The following is a 21,596-nucleotide window of genomic DNA, read 5'->3' on the forward strand; positions in this document are numbered from 1 at the left end:
CAGTGTCGAGGTTTTCTCCGCTTTGAATAAAGATCGGTCTTTTATTTCTGCAATCTATATTTTTCTAACCATAAGGATGCTTTGTACCCAATTTGGTTGAAATTGGCCTGTGGGTTTTAGAGAAGTTCAAAATGTAAAAGTTTATTGACGGACATACAGACGGACGACGGACAAAATGTGATTAGAAAAGCTCACTTGAGCTTTCAGCTCATGTGAGCTAAAAAATATAAAGAAAGCCCGATAACTAACTGGTGTAATATACTTATGAATTGAATACTTTGAGTAGATAAACGTGTAACCACAATTTGCCTTCTACAGTAAACTCACAAGTGCCATGACCTGTTACCATTGCAATAAACATATATTATAAAATAAGAAAACTGTTTGGTTCAAATATTTTCCGTTCAAACAGCATCCAACTTGAATTAAGTGTTAACCGGTTCATGACTATCAATTTTGTAATAACAATAATTATTGTTTTTTCTTCCAACTGCCTACATGTACCTTTTCCTAAAGGCCGAGTCTAATAACCATGGTTTACTGGTGGCTCCCAGCAAGGTCACCCCATCATTGTCCACCCCGACACCCCGCATCTGGACTAGGAACTCAGTCTTGCTTCTATGAGACCAATTCTCACTACGTGATCCAAACAGTATGTCCACTTCATCAATGAATATAATGCTAGGTTTATTTTCACGAGCCAACAAAAATAATGTCTTTACCAATCTGAAAATCAACAAAAGATTTCACCTAAAGGAATTTGTCATTCCAATATGAATTATTTTCAAGGTTACAAAGATAAGATTTATTTTAGAAAATTTTCAAGAATGTGAAAATTGGCTACTGTTTAATGTGAGAACATATTTACTCTTCTTTATTTGGAGATGGAAGTAAGTATAATTATGTATCTAAAAATCCATTTTACAACATTTACATTGCATTAAGGACATTGTGGAAAAAATTACTTTTCACTTTCACCCAGCCACGTTGACACCAAATATGACGAGGACACCGAGAAAAATGTGTAGTTGTTTGCCTCGGTAGCCACTGCCTTAGCTAGGTAAGACTTTCCAGTACCAGGGGGCTGAAGTATAGGAAAATAAATTACAATGTATATAAACTGAGGATTACTAGTATGTGACTCTTTTTTTAACAAGGATTCTTTTGAACAGTATACTAGAGACTGTCTGACTCAAGTCAGACCTCTTATATCATTTAAGCCATCACATATTCAATATTGTAAACAGATGTCTCGTTTAAGTCGGATTAATAGAGATGCTTACTCCAAACAATAAAATTCCCCTCCAAGGTTTTCTTTTACCTGAGAATACAGGAAAATGCGCTGAACAAATAATACTGATTTGCAGCTATTATAATAAATATACAATAATTTTCTCATTAGGGATTATCAACAAATATATTGTTTGTATCTTTTCAAAATAAAAATAAACTGAAAAATTATGTGTGTGCTAAAAAAACAAGTATTAACTGACTAAATTATTAAGCCTCAAATGTTATACCAGTAAACAAGTGAGGGAATTTTCCAGGTAAAATGACAGCCTCTTTAAGAGCTTCTTTAGCCATGTGTAAACCAGCAACATCATCCCACTTTATATTTGGTCTTTCCATAACAATGGCACCTGTCATAAAGTAAGGAAAACATTATTAAAAATGTATTCAGTATATGTTAATGTCATTCAGTATTTTAATCAAACAAAATTTTGAAATAAAATTATCAAGACAAACCTGATAGCTGATTGGCAAACTTCTTTTTGTCTGGATCTTCCTCCTCATCACTTTCAGATTCATTGTTCTTTGCAGATTTCCTTAAACGGAAGAAAAAAGTTAAAGCCACATCAAAATATTACACATCAATTACAACCTGCATGCAAACATAATCTGTATGAAAAATGCAATAAAATGTGTGTGTACATGTATATGTTAAGTCTTAGATGTATTTTACGAATTAAATAATTGTTATGAATTTATCAATACATTAACAAAAGGTTAAACATAATTAAGCATACAACATTTCCATTGAGTTATGTTCAATCTTCTTTACAATGGGACTAGTCTTTCTTAGTTTAAATATCACCACCCCTCTACACCAAGTGATGCTACTCTTAAAACATGAATTTGTTCTTACCCTTTATTATTTGATCCTGACCCTCCTCCATCTGCAACAGGTTTTTTTGACTTTTTATTCAAAAACTGCTTCAGCTTTTCTGCCCTATCTAGATACTGTGCACATTTGGCTCTGATACTGTCTCTCGCCTTTTCACTCTGTGCCTCATCTGAAACAATTCAATGATTTTTTTGTTGTTCAATGGGTTCCCATGCTAGTTGTTACATTATTATTAAAAATAAAATTTCATGATAGATTTCATTCTTTATCATACTTACATTTCATAGCATGTAGAAAATATTCCACTGAATGTTCATACAGTCGAAAAGCTTCTTCATAATTTTTGTTTTTGTCTTCTTCAGTGGCTTTTGTTACTAGCTCTATGGCTTTCTACAAAAGAATTAATAACACTAGACTTTGACCCGTGCGTGCACGGGTTGACATTGCATATCGGACATTTACGAAATAGGTACATCGGCACACCTTATTATTGACATTTACAAACCAAAGCTATAAGCCTACAATAATGCTATTAATTTCACAACACTTTCCTTTGTTTGAATAATCTAATTGTGTCTCGGGAAAGGCCCTCACCACAGTTATAATGGCTCCCTTATACCCGTAATGTAGCAGAAAATTGCAGAATCGATCCGGAACAATTTTGGAGAAAGTTAATGAAGTTACCTTGAAAATAACAGTCAAATTCATCACAGCAAACCTTTTTGAGACTGCAAATACCTTTCAACTAAAACTTTTAATCCATAGAAAGGAAGAATTCAACACCTTTTCACCAACGTACACGTATTTTCTTTGTAAAACTGGGTCCGTAAGACATTATTCATTTATATGAACAGAATACAGTGTATATATTAGCAAAAATCCAATGAAAATTTACCCGTATTTGTATTATCATTTCTGAGTTTATTCATGCAGATGTGATATTGTGGAAACATAAACTAAAGATCCCGTTAGCGTGAATGTATTGCGCAAGCGCAAGATTGTAAAATCCAAAAAATCTGGGTGATATCCGGGATTTTTTGAGGAATTTTCGTTGATTATTGATTAGCGAAGCTTAACTGAGAAAAAATAAAAACAAATTGGTAATCTTCAAGTACCAATGATGTTTAAAATATATAAAACAAAAGACAGTATTCTTCCGATTTCTCGGTATTAAAGACCAAAAATTCGAGTCTATTATTTTAATATAGTAGTATAGATTTTCAACTTCATTATCAATTAAGCTTTCATAATTCATTATTTTACAAGTAAAGCGTTGCATAGAATAAATGCTCATTGGCAAGTCCCATGATGCCAGACAGCATTGATGGATTTTTTTTCTCAACAAACAGTATAATGAACGATAGAAAAAATGGATAGTAGAAGCCTAATAGCCAAAGACCAAGGACAAAAGATACCTAGTGTTATATATATATATATATATATATATATATATATATATATATATATATATATATATATATATATATATACCGCATTGGCGGGCCATGTATTTTTCTGCAATGATCGCTACCTTCATAACCCGCATGAATCATCAAAGGAAGCATTTTATTGTTTATACTTACATTTTTCTTTTAACAAAATAATCTATAATAATTCTAAAAAAACATTAAGTGTTTACGATAAGTGAAATTTGCATGTCGTATATAACGATTCAAGAATTTGAAAACTTCTTTGAAGCACCAGTTTAACGAAAAATCTAATCAAATTACATGCACTTATATCAATGTTTGCTTATATTTTACAGGACATTTGGATATATGTTTTGCAAGATTTACTTTACTGTACCTGTAATGTATTAGTTGAAATTGAAGACTTTAGTCGTAATTCATATTCTAATGCTTGTTTGTTTTTCCTGTAATAAAATTAAAACAAAAGGCCCATAGGCAACAGTGATCACCTGAACAATAGTTTTTGTAACATTTTATTTCAAAATGTTTTATTATGAATCAAACACTTAAAAACATTGTAAAACCCTCATATGCTCCAAACTTTTACCGTACATTAAACAATACATAAAAAGCCTTCTAAAGATCTAAAATTCTTCAACTGATCAATCTTATTATCCTATTCATCACCGCAATAAAGATAACACATTTCTAAAACGAATCATTAATAATTATAAAATTGAAAGAATGTTCCTGTGATCTTTAAATGAGGAAATGAAGATTTGAGAATGCTAACATAATAAACTAACTAAGGGTAGCATTTTATTTCTTGAAAAGAATATTTTAAACATGTTCCCTATAACTTTCTAGGAACTTCATAATATATTTTGAAACCAAATCTTTGAAAATGAAAATCAGAAATTGTATATAATTGCTAAACCTATGAATCAACTGTTACTCACATTAAACAATTGCTTAACAATCATATTTCAACAAGAAATTAAAACAAAATAGTAAAATTCAGGAGATATTGGAAACTTTAAGATTCGAACCGATCCTGATTGTGATCAAACTTATCCCGAACAAAATTATTAAAAGTTGGAATATATCACCATTTTGCACAAATTCTATGTTGTGAAGCTGTGGAATGATTTTTTTATTTACTTATCTTTTACTTTGAATATCAATTAATCAAAATAAACTGCAGTATTTTGTAAAATTTCAATTTCAAAATAATCCTATTCCGGATTATCTATTTTAAAATCGGGATCGGTTTATATATGATAAACTTCAATTTTTCTATAATTTACATTTTATTTATTTATTTATTTTTTAAATTTTATATTTAGTTCAATTAAAACATCATTGGCTGATGCTAAATGTGACTATTTGTTATTATTTGGAATTCATTCATAGATTTTCCGGGGGTCCCGATTTTTATAATTTAGACTTTACATTTTTTTTAAATGCTTGCATAGTAATATCACAGTTTGAGGCATTCTTCAGAAGAATATTTTTAAACATTTACCCTCCAATGACCAAATGTCTTTGATAAACTTTTAACCCCTCTTGGGGCTTAGTTATTAGTCCGGGAGTCACGATTTTCACAATCTATAATTTTTAGTATATTTACAAGATATGGTGTAAATATTGACATTCTGGTACAGTGGTTCTTTGGAAGATGTTTTAAGACACGCAGCCAATTTTCACGGTTTCGCATATAGGATTCCTCTCCCCATTAGGATGTTTTGTTCAAAGTTGGTTAAAGGCCCAGTAGATCTAGAGAAGTCAAAACTGTAAAAAGTTTACAGACGGACGAACAAACAGACGGACGGACGACAGACAACAGGTGATCAGAAAAGCCCACTTGAACCTTCGGTTCAAATGAGCTAAAAATGTCAGCAAGATCTTTGCAAAACGCCTCTACTTTACATTAAAATGCTACCCATGATACAACTAATAAAATAATGCACATAACTTTCAGAATCATCCTCAATCCAAACTGCCTGTTAATATGCACATCAACACTGAAATAACTGAAATAAAGTTCTCACCCAAAACGTTTTTGACTATATGAAATCAATTAAAAGTGTCCAATTTGACTTTAATAGGACTGGATGATCAAAGCCAATTCAGACTCTATTGGTTTCTTTTATATGAAGAACTCTATATGAAAATCTTTTATAAAAGAAATAACCAAAGAACGTCGGGAATAAGCCTAGGCATAAACCCATTTGAGTCCATTTGAAAAACCTGCAGTTTTTACCTTACAAACATCACTTTTTTTACATTTATTAAGCATATGTAATTATTTGCATTTAGTATTGCCAAAACCTTCAAAAATTGACCTTTTTGAATGATATTAAGACATCAAAATATGTATTTGCTAATTGGGCAACACAATGCTAATGAAACCAGATGTTTGGACTATAGTTTTTTTATAGAGTGGGTCATCATGCAATTTTTAAAGGACGTATACTAATAAAACATGTAAATGTCTATCTTTTTCAATTTTACAAAAAGTGGAACCAAGACCCACTCTATAGTAAAAAGCAAGTTTTCTTTCTTCAATTTTTAAGATGATCATCAAGTGGCAAAGACCGAATTACGCAATACTATATTGAGGTTGTTATGTAAATGAATTACAACATGTGATTCCATGGTGTAGCAGTTAGTGAGGAGTTCTTGGAACATAAGTTTGTTGAAGTGGGTGTTCGATTCCAATGAATCGTATTGTAAATAATATTTTTATATCTTTGTTTACTTTGTTTAAATTCGAAAAACTTATTTGAAGTAAAGAAAGTAAAAATTGCGTTTTAAAGAATTAAACACATGCAGTCAATCATTTTAGGGGGTGGATTATGGACTTTAAGACAAAAGTTTGGAATTCCTTTTTCTATGTACACGCACATAATGAATTCTCTGGAGATAGGTAGGCACAGGAATAAAAATATTTGAAGTAAATATGCATATTATACTAAATGCCTGGTTGTCATTTGAAACATACTAGTGATAGGGTTGCGGCCACTTGTGGGCATATGCCTCGGTATATTCTCCCAGATTCTTTAAAAGTTATTTTAAAAATAATATTGTATGCCCTAACAAATCATAACCTAAGGTTTTACGAAGATCAAATGGGTAATTTGTTGCGTGGCCTTAATGCAAACATTCCAAACATGACACACCATTATATTAAAAAAAAATAATCAAAAAATGACTACGAAAAATCACCACCTCTGACCTTGGAAATCATTCATTTGTCTTGCCATTGATATAGCTTATTTCACCTATCTATCAATCGGTTCAGTACGATGTAGAGGTTGCAAAATGAGATCTGGTCGTTTACTTGATATCACTTTTGGTTAGGTTAAATTTAGCCCATATCTTTCGGATTGCTCTGGGTTGCAATGCCATAAACTGATAACCAACAGTGTTTAAAATCAAAAGTCCAAAGGACTGAGCGAACACGGGCCTCTAAAAAAATAGAGTGAGCATCCTCTGCTGACCGGTCACTCCCGCCAAGTGCTGTTCTTTGTCGTAATCGAGAACACGGGAAAATACGTAATTAAATGAGTAATTTTTGTCTAACAGTCAGTATGAAAAATAACCAGTCTTCCACACAATCTACACTAACTGATAATACTACCATACAAGTTAAAGCTTTTCTGTCTAATTGGATTTTGAGAAAAAGAAATTTGAGAGAAAAAAAATGAATTTTTAATTATTCTTAGTTATCTCACTTAGAGTCCTTCATACAAATAAACTTGAATTCCCTTCTCAAATAATGCTTAGTACCAAGTTTGATTAAGGATCCGTTAGACTTTCTTCAAATGAATATAATTTTCCTTGATATATCATTCCTTATTTATCAACATTTAAACATTTTAGTTCCCAAAAATTCAGGGTATGTTAAACGCACTTTGAAAAAATTACGCATTTTGAAAAAAAAAAATCAAAGTGCGTTAAATTTTGGACAAAATCAACGCACTTTGAATTTTTTTTCAAAGTGCGTTAAATTTTGGACCAAGTTAACCCACTTTGAAACAAATTTTCAAAGTGCGTTATGAAGGTACATCAACATTTTATAGTATCGACGCTCTTAACGCACTTTGAAAAAATATACTTATATCACAAATTCTGGAACTGAATTTATCATTTGTTGATAGTATGATGATTTGTTAAGACTCGTGAATCTAATTTAACGTATTTAGAACGGGGATGGGGTGGGGTGGAGGTTAACCAAAAATACTGTCTAATTGGAGTCTTATGATATATGTTACTCAGCAAACATTAATATTGCAACATCAACTTGCCCTTTATTATTTGATCCTACATTTCCTCCATCTGCATTATTATTTGATCCTGTTTCTCTTCCATTTGCTTTATTAACTGACGTTGCTTTTTCTCCATCTGCCTTATTATTGTTGGATCCTGTTTCTCTATCATCTGCTGTATTAATTGATCCTGCTTCTCTTCCGTCTGCCACAGGCTTTTTAGATTTTTTTTCTAAAGCATGCTTTAGCTTTTTCGTCCTGTCTAAAATATTTTCCAAAAAATTGGTAATAGAACTAGCAATTAATAACAAATACATGCTAAGAAAAATGCAGTAACATCAATTATTGGGTACAAAATACTGTTAAATAAAATACCAGGTAATTACTTCTTTCATAACTTATGGGATTAGAAAGCTTATGCCCAATTATCAATACATTAACAAAATATTAATCGATAGATAATTTAATTATATCAAACATTATTTCGAGTGCTGGATGGTGAAATTGCACCTCGGGGCCAATATTCAAATGTCCGTACTAGTTTTCAGTTTCAGTTTATTTTACTCAACACCATATAATGGAACAAGAGGTACATAAGAAGACTAAACATATTTACATATATACAATAACAAAATATTAATCGATAGATAATTTAATTATATCAAACATTATTTCGAGTGCTTGATGGTGAAATTGCACCTCGTGGCCAATATTCAAATGTCCGTACTAGTTTTCAGTTTCAGTTTATTTTACTCAACACCATATAATGGTACAAGAGGTACATAAGAAGACCAAACAAATTCACATATATACAATATAGTTGTAAAGTTCAAGAAAGTAAGTGGGGTGAACAGACAGTATGATTAATTTTTGAAATAAAGAAACACAATTTTCTTAATATGCTGTAATCGACTGAAGACATGATTTCATAGAACTTTTTAGTTTTGGAGAAGAACAGTAATATGCATCTAAAAACTGACTTCGTAATTGACTTAATGCCTTGCATTCTAATATAACATGAAATTCATCACCAATTTTGTTACAATTACACAAATTACAATAACGTTTACTTCTTTCAACAATACCCCACCTTCCTATTTAAAATCATCCATATCCTTTGATAAGAAAAGTGTATTATTCTATAATTAAACAACAATAATGTTTACAATGTTCATAACTTATTGACACTTGTTGTGAAACAGTTAATTTTTGCCTGTAAATATAAAACAGTGACCAAATTGGATATGAATGCATTGTTCACCTTAATAACCGAAAGATTACTTATTGAAAAATATTTTCTTTTAAAAAATTGTAATTACACTCAGTATGAAACTCTTGAGAAAAAAATTGTGATCTAATCTGACTGATGAAATTTTCAATGAAAAATCGACTTTGATAAATTCATACATGTCAATTAATTGACAATTCTACTTATTTAAGTGCTCCAATACAATGTTTCTGTACATAATGCTATCAAATTGAATTTTTCTTTCTTTACTCTATCCCCTATAACTTAATATATATATATATATATATATATATATATATATATATATATATATATATATATATATATATATATATATATATATATAGACACTAGCTAATGAGAAAATTTATTTTGAAATTGTAATTTCACTTATCTTAATGAAGCATAAAGATATATATGTATATGATATGCTATTATACCAATGACATGTTTATATGCAATTGTGAATTAAAAATGTTAAATTAAAAAATTGTTTTAAAAAATCCATATAATTATAATGCAAGGCAATTATTTCCTCAGCTTCATAAAACTGTTTAGGTTTTGCTTACACAGCAATAGTTACACCCCTTCAAAAAGCTTTTTTTATACATTTTTTATCTTCTATCATCCCCCCTTTGTATCACGTTATACATTTATACTACTAGTATATAAATAGTGCCTGTTTGGGAGGGTAAGAGTTAAAATTGACACCCCGAGAAAACCATTGTCTACCGACGCGAAGCGGAGGTAGACAATGGTATTCGAGGGGTGTCAATTTCATCTCTTACCCCCCCCCCCCCCAACAAGCACTATTTATTTTATTATACTGAATGTCTTAATTTTAAAGAAAACTTTACTGCTTTTATATAAGAATGACGTGAATTCTATGGCGAACCGTACGCGCATGTAACAAAATGTTACGTTACCCGTTGCCAAGTGTGTTGCTAACGCCGAGGGTAATAGAACGGATTATCAACTGCGCCTTAACCAATCAGAATTGAGTATTTAACATGAAAGTATAATAAATATATTTATCAAGCATAAAGACTTGCAACATATACTTGCCCTTTTTGATAGCATCCTGATTCTCCTCCATCTGTTTTATAATTTGATCCTGCGTTTTCTTCATTTTCCTTATTATATGATCCTGCTTCTCCTCCATCTGGATTATTAGTTCATCCCGCTTTTTCTTCATCTGCCTTATTAGTTGATCCTGTTTTTTCTTCATTTTCCTTATTATATGATCCTCATTCTCACCCATCTGTCTTATTATTTGATCTTGCTTTTCCTTCATCTCGTTTATTATTTGATTCTGCTTTTTCTTCATCTCCCTTATTATTTGATCTTGCTTCTCTTCCATCTCCCTTATTATTTGATCTTGATTCTTTTCCATATGCCTTATTATTTCATCTTGATACTCCTCAATTTGCTTTGTTATTTGATCCCGGTTTTCCTCCATCTGCTAAAGAACACTTATCAAAATAGATTTCATTCATTAACATACTTGCATGTACCTTCATAGCATGCAGAAAATGCTTCTCTGAATAATAATGGAATTGTAAAGCTTCTTCATAAAGGACTATATATGGTTTGAGCCTAAAATGGCCCCCTAAAGTGAACATTGTCATTTTACTGTAATTCTTTGTTTTATTTGTACAACTATACATTTGAAGTTTTTTCATAATTTTCATTTTGATTATAATACCCACAATTTTAAAATATGACATCTTAAAGTTTACCTTTTCCCGCCATTTTCTCAGTTTTAGCATAAAACGGCTTGTTTTGAGACAGTTTTTCTTTAAGGAAACATTGAGCGACTGCTTGAACAAACAAAATATTTTCACCAAAGATGTATCTCTCCAATACTTATAAGTGACAAAAAGTTCGTTCTTGTTCAAAGAGTCGCTCTATATTTCCCATTCGAAAAAAGATAAGAAAAATGTCAATTTTTGATTGATTTTGATTGAATTATAAAAATAGCGTCACTTATGACGTAATATACTGCCAGTGAGTGCATATAAATCAAATTAATTGGTGAAAAACATATTTCATGTCAACTCTTTTATAAAATAACACAACAAATTAATGAACCTGAATCATTTTAAAAATAGCAAATTTTGGGGGCCAAATTTGACTAATATCGTATATAGTTCTTTTTTATCTTATCTACTTTAATTCTTTTATTACTAGCTCTTTAGCTTTTTACCAAAAAAATATATCTCACATTTTTGAACTTTCATTAATTGATACATTTTTATTAAAGATTTTTAACTTATTTTATAATTTGAGGTTTTTAAGCTAAGCAGTGCCTGAAATATAAACGACATGTCCATTAACATAACGCCCAAAGACAGAATTCATGCTTTTCAGATTATGATAGTTGTCACAAGGACAGCCCTCAGTTGTAGATTTAATTTTTTAACAAAGGATATTGAAAGCCTAAACATCTTATATATGTCCATACATGAGAATTTTATCATTAAATTCATTTTGAAACTAGACTTCACTTTCGATCATATTTTTCATTTGATACCAAATGAGTTTTGGTTGTTTGATTTAAGAACATAAAGCATTTTTAGAAGTTTCAACAATATATAAAATACATGTATTAATTTCAACTGCAAGGATGGTGCATGTATTTTAAAGCCTTTTAAAGTGCACTTAGAAAATAACTCTTGCGCGCGAATCAAATATACAGGAATTACAAGTTCAAATTTAATTTTTACAAGGACTGGACCAACCATATTTTTTTCTAAACAATGTACAACTCAACTTCATCAGTCCAAGACGAGTACAATAAATATATTTTACTAGCTTTTTTAATGTGTGTGATGATGTAATGAATTTTGCGTAGGTCTTTAATGACATAAGAATGTTTAAAATTTATTTAAAACACCTTATTTCATGTAAAATATCATCAATTACCTGTAGCAAAAACAGGGGTTGCTAAATTTTTACAGGAGTGTTGTTTAAACACTGTGCAAGTACTTCCTGGGTTAATTATACTGTACCTATAATATATTGGCATGAGAATTAATTCAGATTTATATGACAATGCTGCTTCTTTGCTTTCCCTGAAATGAAATAAGAAAACGTGTACAATACATACACTTAGTGCTACAACATTACTGGACTGTTACACATGATGCATGGCTGGGTACAAAAAAAAATTAAAATAAACATTAGTCCCAAAAAATAATCAAATCAAAGTTGGCTCAAAATATGCACATGTACTTGTATATTTCTTATCTTTTTTATAAAAATTAGCATGTAAAATAGCATACTTATCATGTAAAATAGCATACTTAATACCTTCCTAATTATATATCACGGATTATTATCAAATCTAATCATGTTTCGAAGGAGGTGCGCTGTTAAACTATTTCAATACTCGAAAATGGACAAACTTGTAAGTTTAACATGGGAACATTTCCGGAAAATAATGTAATTTGAATCTGACAAAAACAAAGGACTGGCAGACAGAATTAAAGACTGTTGGACAGAATGAATGATGGGTAAACAGGTTAAAACATTATCTCTTCATCTTATTGCTTGGGATATATCACACCTTGACCGAACAAACTAAACATATTCTATATAAACCATCCATACTAAGTCTTATAATGAAGAGCTAATAGTAACAGAATCATTCCTTACTATGACTGCGGGGTGGTAAAATTTCATCAAGGGGCCAAGATCCACGGTCTGGAACGATGCTTTTCGCAGTGTAAGTAAAATCCCATACCACTGACTCACCTTGGACAAACCGATCTCACACCGAGTAACCGATAACAACGCGAGAGTAATAGTTATAATCGTTCATTATCATGAATGATGGCCGGTCAAATTTCATCGAGGGGACAAGACCTGTGTTCTAGGAAAAAGATTGACGAGTCCTAGACCGTGAATATTGACTTATAAAGTTTCTTTGTCATAATCATTGTTCGCCCTGTACCTTGTTCGTTCCGTTTGCCCTATTTTTCTTATCTGTAATACCTTATGAATGATAAAGATTCTATTTTTGTGTTTTAATATCGATTAATATGGAGAGAGCAGTCAGTCATCTCAAATATTATTAAAATTGTTCTTCAAATCGAAACTTCTTCTTTTAAAAACCTATGATTTTGAAAATCAAAAAATTTTCGTCAAAAAATAAGTTCAAAAAGTCCGGAATTTTAACCGGAATGAATTCAAAATTTGTAATTGCCCAGACCTAAGCCCCGCTTCACATAGATTTTTAATAAACGGACTCTTATTTTAAAGTTTTAAAGAAACACTAAAGTTAATTTACAAAGGATCTTGTTGTCCATCATAGAACACACGGAGAGAAATATTTAATATAGCTTGGACAGGTGAGGGTGCAAAATTATAACATTATTAACATAAAACATTATTTTTAGTTGAACATTTTTTTTATTATTCATTCAAAACATAGTCATTTTTACGAAAGACGAATAGGGCCACATAAAAAAAATATTTTTATCTCGTAATTACGAGAAAAGATCTAGTTATTACGAGTTAATTTTCTCGTAATTACGAGAAAAGATCTCGTTATTACGAGTTAATTTTCTCGTAATTACGAGAAAAGATCTCGTTATTACGAGTTTATTATCTCGTTACAACGAGAAAAGATCTCGTTATTACGAGTTAATTTTCCCGTAATTACGAGTTAATTATCTCGTAATTACGAGAAAAGATGCAATGTCTTTTATTATACACATACTTATCATTACATCGCTTAGTGGCATAAACAGAATTTGATATAAAATCGGACCAATCAGTTTTAACAAAATTTCAGAAGAAGGAGCAAAGCAGGTTGATTGATGAATTGATTGAACTATATATTGATTAGAAGGATACATGTAATTTGTTTTCAGACTCAAAAATGTTGATATACAAAATCAATTATTTTCAATATACATATAGGTTGTGTATGAACACAATTCAGGTAAATCCTGTATATCAATGATTGAAACTACAAAGTCAACTGTAACAATAGAATTGTGTTTTTACGACAAGTGCTACCTGGTATTTACTTCGGAGTGGGATTATAATATATAAGATGAAATGAGAATTACATGAAGTTCTTTCCACTTATTCATATTAGTTAAATGTCAAATCCGATCATTTTATTTAAAAATAAATGAATAATGTCCGGTGTTATTTAATCATTAATCAGAATTGAATTAACGTTAATGGAAAGAAAAGGAGTGAACCAGTCGACTTGGAGGTGTTTTCAAAAATGCACCATTTATATAAAAAAAAATTCGTAATAACGAGATCTTTTCTCGTAATAACGAGATCTTTTCTTGTAATAACGAGATCTTTTCTCGTTATAACGAGATAATTAACTCGTAATAACGAGATCTTTTCTCGTTATTACGAGATCTTTTCTCGTAATTACGAGATCTTTTCTCGTAATTACGAGATAATTAACTCGGAATAACGAGATCTTTTCTCGTTATAACGAGATAATAAACTCGTAATAACGAGATCTTCTCTCGTAATTACGAGATAATTTACTCGTAATAACGAGATCTTTTCTCGTTATAACGAGATAATTAACTCGTAATAACGAGATCATTTCTCGTAATTACGAGATAAAAATATTTTTTTATGTGGCCCTATTTGTCTTTCGTACATTTTAGAATTTAGCACACTAAAAAAATAATGACCACAACATATATTGCCTTAACAAAAGCAAAGAAATAAATGACATAAATACTGCAAGTAAATTATTTATAATTTAATGTCAAAATGTTGCTCTTTTAGAGGATTTTGTACAGCAAATAAAGAGTGTACTACATTGTACATAGCATAACGACTGACAAAAAACACATAAGGAGTTTTTCTCTTTATAAATGGGTTTACCCCCATTAAATTTACATCTACAGAGATGATTCTCTCTTTTTCTGCAGAAACTTATAGTTCATTCATAGCTCCATAGAAACAGCCAGACTGAAATCTACACGCCCCGTTTATTGATTGGTCGAAACATACAGCGAACAAAGAAAAATCATGGACTGTAAGAAATAAAAATGATGATGTCAAATTCAAATTAAATTGATGTTTCTTTTAGCTAACAATCATCGAAGAAAATATTTACATAAGTCGCTAACGCGTGTTATGTATTTTTTCTGCAATATCACCACCTTCATATCCCGCATGAATCACCATTTTTTGGGGGGGTTGAAATGATAAAAGATTTTTTATAGCATATAATAAATAAACCACCTCATGTTATAATTTTACGATAAAACCTAATGTATAACTACTTTATTGCAAGATCCTAAAATCAAGTTAAAGAATAACTTTAACAGTGTATATAAATGGCTAACAATACAGAACATCTAAACAATAAAACGTTTAGTGATCCATGCGGAATATGAAGAGGGCGACATTGCAGAAAAAAAAACATATTAACCCGCGTTACCGACTTATATAATTTTTTTGTAATGACCTCTCATTCTGATATATGTACAATTAATCTGCAAACTTCTTATCTAAATAACTGTATTAGTTATCCGTTCATTAGCAATAAGGGAAGTCCTTTTAGCAACTACCCGACCGCCCTTCCTTCTTTTTCAACATTTCAATAACCGGATTCTTCGTTTGCAAAACCAATTTTAAAAAATAAAAAATTAAAAAATTTCTGTAAAATAGCTTATTTAAATACTATATTCTAAGTATGAATTACCAAGTTTCATGATATTCTAATCAGGGTTTTGTTTTCAAACAAGATGCGCTGTAAAACTATATTTTAATATATTCAATAATGATCAAACTTTTAAGTTCAACTTGGGGGAAAATGTATTCCGAATTCCTAATTATTCAATTATCATTTCTTATCAATCATTCCTATTTTGATCATTTAAAAGAATGTTTTATTTCTGTAAATTTAATTGCAAAAAGAAAGAAAGCGCAAAGTCGCAAAAAACAACTGACTGAACGAGCCTAAAAATTGTACCCGCGTAAAATGCTGTGTGGAATATGATAAACTTTTCTCATACATATGATTAAACCAGTTACCTACAGAAACTAGTAAACAACTTCATTCATTTTCGTTTATGTATATTTTTATTGTTTTGTCCATTGCAAACGCATCATCATTAGAAGATTTGCAAGGTAATGGACTAAAACTGTATTTTCAGCATCTTTTTTCATAAAACATGACTCTGTGCATTAACAACTACTTCAAATTTTATTAATTTTACATTTCTAATAAAGTTTAATGAAAATGTGTAGCACATCCTTTCAGCACAATATTTACACTGGTAAGTGTACAGGAAACAAATAAGACAAGGGAACATTCATTCACCATTAGGCTTTATTGCAACAAACAGCTTATGCACCAACCCCTTTACAGGTTGTGTTCACCATCTTGGAAGTGGAGTCTAACAAACTGCAGTCAGAGCGAGTCATTCAACAGAATAGGCAGTGTCAGATAATGACTCTAATAGATTTGAACAAATAATTTACAAAATCACATGGATTCCATGTATTCAATGGCAAACCGGGGGTCTGAGGTCTATAAATAGGTATCAGTAAATTCTTCAAATTTCCTCAAGTCAGCTTCCTTGACTGTAGGTTTAGACGTGACTAATGACGTCAATATATCGCACTGTAAATAACAATTAACAAACGTAGTAATTTCATTAACAGTGAAATGAATAATTTTAAAATTCCTCAGTTTTAATAGTCACATAGTGTACATATAAGTTTTGCATTATTTCTTATAAAATATAAGATAAAAAACTTTATCTAATGATCTCTATTCAATAAAACAAACCATTGATACAGCAGGCTCCAGAAGTTTAATCCCATCTACATCTCTCCAGGTCATCTCCATGGCCCCATGGACTCCAGGAAAACAAGGGGTCAAAAGGTCATCCACTATAACATTGGGGTCACTTCGTGATGGTCCTTGCACCTAAACAAAATAGTAAATTTGAGAAGATGAACGTATACTGAAACATGAGGAATTGTCTTTTTGATATATAAAAGAGAACTTTTATATTAAGCAGGGTCTTCTGTGTAAGAATTCTATTATCTCGCAGACTAGGACCGCAACAAATAATGGTCATGTAGTTTTGTATTTTGTTCAAATACTGTATAAGATTCTTCTGCTGATTCAGACCATGTAAATATTAGAGTTCGACTCACTCGTCTAAAGTGTGTGGCTGTCTGGACTTTCCTGACAGGCTGCATCAGAGCATCACGGACCACGACTTGTATGTCAGCACCAGTATACCCTTCAGTTCTCTTCCCAAGCTCCCAGAATTCTTCCTCTGTGATTGAATGAGGGGTGTTTCCCAGATGAAGTTTGAACATTTCTGTTCTTGCAGGAGCTTCAGGTAAGGGAATGTAGATCTTCTTTACAAATATGAAAAATAACGAATATTCCATCATTTAACATGCTAATTTAAAACACCATTATGATCTATATTGCAATTCTTAAATGGTGTAACACACTTATAATAAGATAAAAATGTTAGTGCAGAGTTGTACCCTACCAAAAAAATCACAAGTGTAATTATTTGTTTCAAATTATAGTCTCTTTTAATAGTCTCTTTTATTGAAACAATTTAAAAATTGAACAATACCGGATATTAGAAAGCTTGCAGCATTATTATAAATATAACAAGAGAAAAGAATTTTATAACATTTATTTTCAAACGTTTTAAACAAAGCGTTTTTTTTTTAATTGAATTTAATAAGTTTTTTAAGCGGTTCATGACTTTCGACTTTATTTAGATCATTTCTATTATGGCCTTCTTTCAAACTCTTACCCTCTTTTAGTGGCCGAATCTAGGACCCAAGGTACATTAGTGGCTCCCAGTACGAGGACCCCATCATTGTCCACCCCCATACATTGCATCTGGACCAGGAGCTCATTCTCACTACGTGATCCACACAGTGTGTCCACTTCATCAATGAATATTATGCTAGGTTTATTTTCACGAGCTAACGAAAATAATGTCTTTACCAGCCTGGAAATCAACAAAACATTTTACGTAATTTTTTTTTTTAGTTCACATGTTTTTTTTCAATTAAAAAGAGATGAAATAAAGTCTAATTAGGTAAGCAATGTATCATTTAATGTAAATTAAGATTCTTTGCTAGAAAAATTACTTTTCACTTTCCTCTAGGCACTTTGACACCAAATCTGACGAGGACAACGAGAAAAATGCGGCGTTGTTTGCCTCGGTAGCCACTGCTTTGGCTAAATAGGACTTTCCAGTACCAGGTGGCTGAAGTATAGAAAAACAAATCATATATATATATATATATTGAAACGTGAGTTCATTTTTGTTTTGAAATGGACACATTTAACATAGAAGAATTACTAACCCCAAACAGTAAAATTCCTTTCCAAGGTTTTCTAAAACCTATAGAAATACAGAAAAATGTACTTAATATATTTTACAGACTTGAATTAGAGCTACTTGAGCTATATGTACCTTCTAGCTTCTAAAATAAAATTGCCTAATGACTATAGACAAATCCATTGACATTTTTAAAGTGAAAATATACATGTACTGTAGTATGTAAATGATGTATGAGTGTTTCATGAAATAGCAAGTGTTTAATAAACAATTAGGCTTCGACAAATAATTAAGCAACAAACGATAAATACATATATACCAGAAAACAGGTGAGGAAATTTTACAGATAATATAACCGCCTCTTTGAGAGTTTCTTTGGCCATCTGTAGTCCAGCAACGTCATCCCACTTTACATTTGGTCGTTCGATAATAATGACACCTATCATAAAAAAGTGAAAGAGAAAGAAAAACATAATGAAAGTGTTTACAATTTAATTATGTCAGTTTCAGTAACCCTTTAAATATAAAGAAATGTAATGTTTTATGTTTTACAAGTTTTGTTGCATTTCAGTTCAAGTGTACTAAAATCATTTATGTTTATAATTTTTGTTATTTAAATGCCCTAACCAATTAGCCTAATCAAAGTCTTAATCCTTGGAGTCTAATTCTAATTCCCAATACAGTATTGGAGACTAATGAATACGGCTTCTAGACTCCTAACAATGGTGCAGCTGGCCCTAATACTTGAGCCAAATGCCCTAACGGGGATGTCGTATGTTGTTGTGGTGTCTTCTCACTTAGCCAAGGCAGATTAACTGTTGAATTTAATTATATTAAATGTTCTTTCCATACACTTGTTAATAAAGAAACTTGTGCTAGTCTTCGTTAGATTTATATTGGTCTAAGAGTTCTAAATACATCACAGAATCAACAATATTTTGTGACGTCACAGTAGGAAGGAGATCACTGACCATTGACCAAGCATTGACTCGGGTTCCAAAGAAAAATGTCGCATCGTATGGGAATTGTGAAAAACAAATCAGATCAAATAAAGAGCACACAAATGAAATGTAGCGTAAGGCGAACCTGATAACTGATTGGAAAACTCCTCTCTGTATACATCTTCCTCCTCATCATTCGTCATTGCTCTTTGCAGATTTCCTAAAACAGCAACAATAAAAATTACAACCACATCTTAATAACACATATCAAATCAAATCAGCATGCACAGACATAATCTTATACATGTATTTCACCAAAACATTTTTACTAAATTACCAGTAAAATGGTAAAATATAGATTACAACCACTAAAGATATCTCCCTTTTAAATAAAAATTGTGCAGCTTCTTGAATGATATGGACAAATTTGTCGAAACTGAGATATTATCATTCAAGAATGTGCACAATTTTTATTTAAAAGGGAGATATCTTTTAGTGTTTTTAATGTCATTATTCTACTTAAGGTCGTTCAGATAATTTGATGATAAATTTATTCAGATATCTCTCTTAATCTTGACAGCTACCAGTAGTTTATCATATCATCACAAAATGTCTATCAGTAAGAGTTTTTTAGTACCAGAAGTTAAATTTATGTTATTCAGAGGACGAGGTAGACGTTTATATTACCAAGTAGAGGGAATCATACTCGGTAAATGTAAATATATGTATGTAATTTAACAGTATTTCTTTTAATGTTGCATTTCTAACCTTAGATCAAGTACCCTATTGGAATGATAATAATAAATTCAGATAGAAATTAACATCATAGTAATTACATGTAATTACTAGTAGCCAACTTTTCTTTCATCCACAGTAGCCATGCAGTTACTATATAGTAGCTAACTTTACCTATCTGATCTTCCAGTGGCTATTGCTACTAGTTCTGTTGCTTTCTACAAAAGAATTGTTCATATTTTTTATCAAATTCTTTTACATTTGTTACATTTCTATAAACAGCTGACAAGGCTAAGTTTCAACTTTAATAATTTTAATTTTACTACAGTAAATTAAAGGGGCATGATCACGATTTTGGTCAAAACCCATTTTTTTGTTTTTACTGTTAACATTGCTTCAGTAAGGCATTTCTAATAGTCAACCAAATCGTTAAGTTAATTGTAGGCGAGACACATTGCTCACAATTTTTTTAATCATTATGTATAAACAAAGCTCAGCTAGCTAAATCATGGCACGAGCCTAGTTTACATGTATACTAAAGAATTATTACGTCTGGCATTTAAATTTTGGATGCATTGATATTTTAGCATTGTAAACAGTAAAAATAGAAGAAGAAAAATTTAGACCAAAATCGTGGCCATGTCCCTTTAAAGCAGTACCGGTAGTAAAGGATCCATGTCCATTAAAATAACGTTCAAAGACGCAATTCATATCTTCCAGATTGTGTTAGTTCCAAGAACATGCCACTGCAGAGTCATTACAAATGAATATTTGGAAACCAAACTCCCTTCGAATTTATATAGTATACACAAACAGTATGTTGCAATAATTATTCGCACAACATGGCGGCATGTTTACATTCGCGACGGATTTAGGCAAAGTTTGTAACGTCGTTTATAAGATACATTTCTTTAATCAATCGAAAATTTCGTTGATTCTGACTGAAGAATATATGTATACATAGAAATTAGTTATGGCCATGCCATTATTGGTTAAATATCACATGCAAATCATGGGACTTACAGACTTCTATTTATAGACATTGCAAAATGATACAAAATTTTGAGATTTCATTTTACTGTATGCCAACATATGATAGTGATGTCAATAAACTGAATTGAAAATTCACTTCCATGTCAGTCATATAATTCATTAGAAACCAAGCGGGTTCTAGTTGTTCACAAACATGAAGCATTTATGATTCAACAATTAACAAGAGAAACTAAAAAATACTAAAATGCACTGCAAGGATGATTTATACATGTATATTAGTTTTGAAGCTTTTTAAAAAGCTGGAAGCTTATAATTACAGAAAAATTGCTTTTGCCCACGAATCAATGGTATATAAATGATAGTCAAACTTCGTATTTGATTTCTTTTCTAAAATCTACCAAAATTCTACTTCATCAGTCCAGACGTGTACAGAAGATCTTTTTGTTTACTTTTAGGTGTTTGCGATATTAAGTAAAATTTGTGCGTCGTTTTTTATGACACAAGAACTTGTAAAACTTCATTAAGAACACCATTTTAATGTAAAATA

General features: G+C 30.9%; 1 protein-coding gene, 1 long non-coding RNA gene and 1 pseudogene across 2 annotated transcripts in view; all 3 read right to left on the reverse strand.

Annotated features, from left to right (window-relative positions):
* LOC128190143 (vacuolar protein sorting-associated protein 4B-like) overlaps nt 1–8,137 on the reverse strand; it is a 28,347-nt gene extending 20,210 nt beyond the window's left edge. The window contains exons 1-9 of the mRNA XM_052862060.1: nt 7,845–8,137; nt 3,932–3,998; nt 2,404–2,515; nt 2,147–2,294; nt 1,747–1,826; nt 1,521–1,640; nt 1,284–1,321; nt 966–1,084; nt 505–726 (exon numbers count right to left, since the gene is read on the reverse strand). Of these exons, the coding sequence (XP_052718020.1) occupies nt 505–726; nt 966–1,084; nt 1,284–1,321; nt 1,521–1,640; nt 1,747–1,826; nt 2,147–2,294; nt 2,404–2,515; nt 3,932–3,998; nt 7,845–8,122 (1,184 nt within the window). The 5' untranslated portion in view covers nt 8,123–8,137. The remainder of the gene's footprint in view (nt 1–504; nt 727–965; nt 1,085–1,283; nt 1,322–1,520; nt 1,641–1,746; nt 1,827–2,146; nt 2,295–2,403; nt 2,516–3,931; nt 3,999–7,844) is intronic.
* A 1,911-nt stretch (nt 8,138–10,048) lies between these two features.
* Nucleotides 10,049–12,963, reverse strand: LOC128190151 (uncharacterized). The gene is made up of 3 exons (XR_008244330.1): nt 12,712–12,963; nt 12,066–12,128; nt 10,049–10,516 (listed from the first exon to the last, which is right to left on the reverse strand). It is a non-coding gene; the product is annotated as an uncharacterized LOC128190151 (long non-coding RNA).
* A 3,155-nt stretch (nt 12,964–16,118) lies between these two features.
* LOC128190148 (vacuolar protein sorting-associated protein 4B-like) lies at nt 16,119–21,253 on the reverse strand (annotated as a pseudogene).
* Nucleotides 21,254–21,596: the final 343 nt, after the last annotated feature.

This window comes from Crassostrea angulata, chromosome 6, assembly GCF_025612915.1.
Source record: "Crassostrea angulata isolate pt1a10 chromosome 6, ASM2561291v2, whole genome shotgun sequence".
NCBI classification, from domain to species: Eukaryota; Metazoa; Mollusca; class Bivalvia; order Ostreida; family Ostreidae; genus Magallana; species Magallana angulata.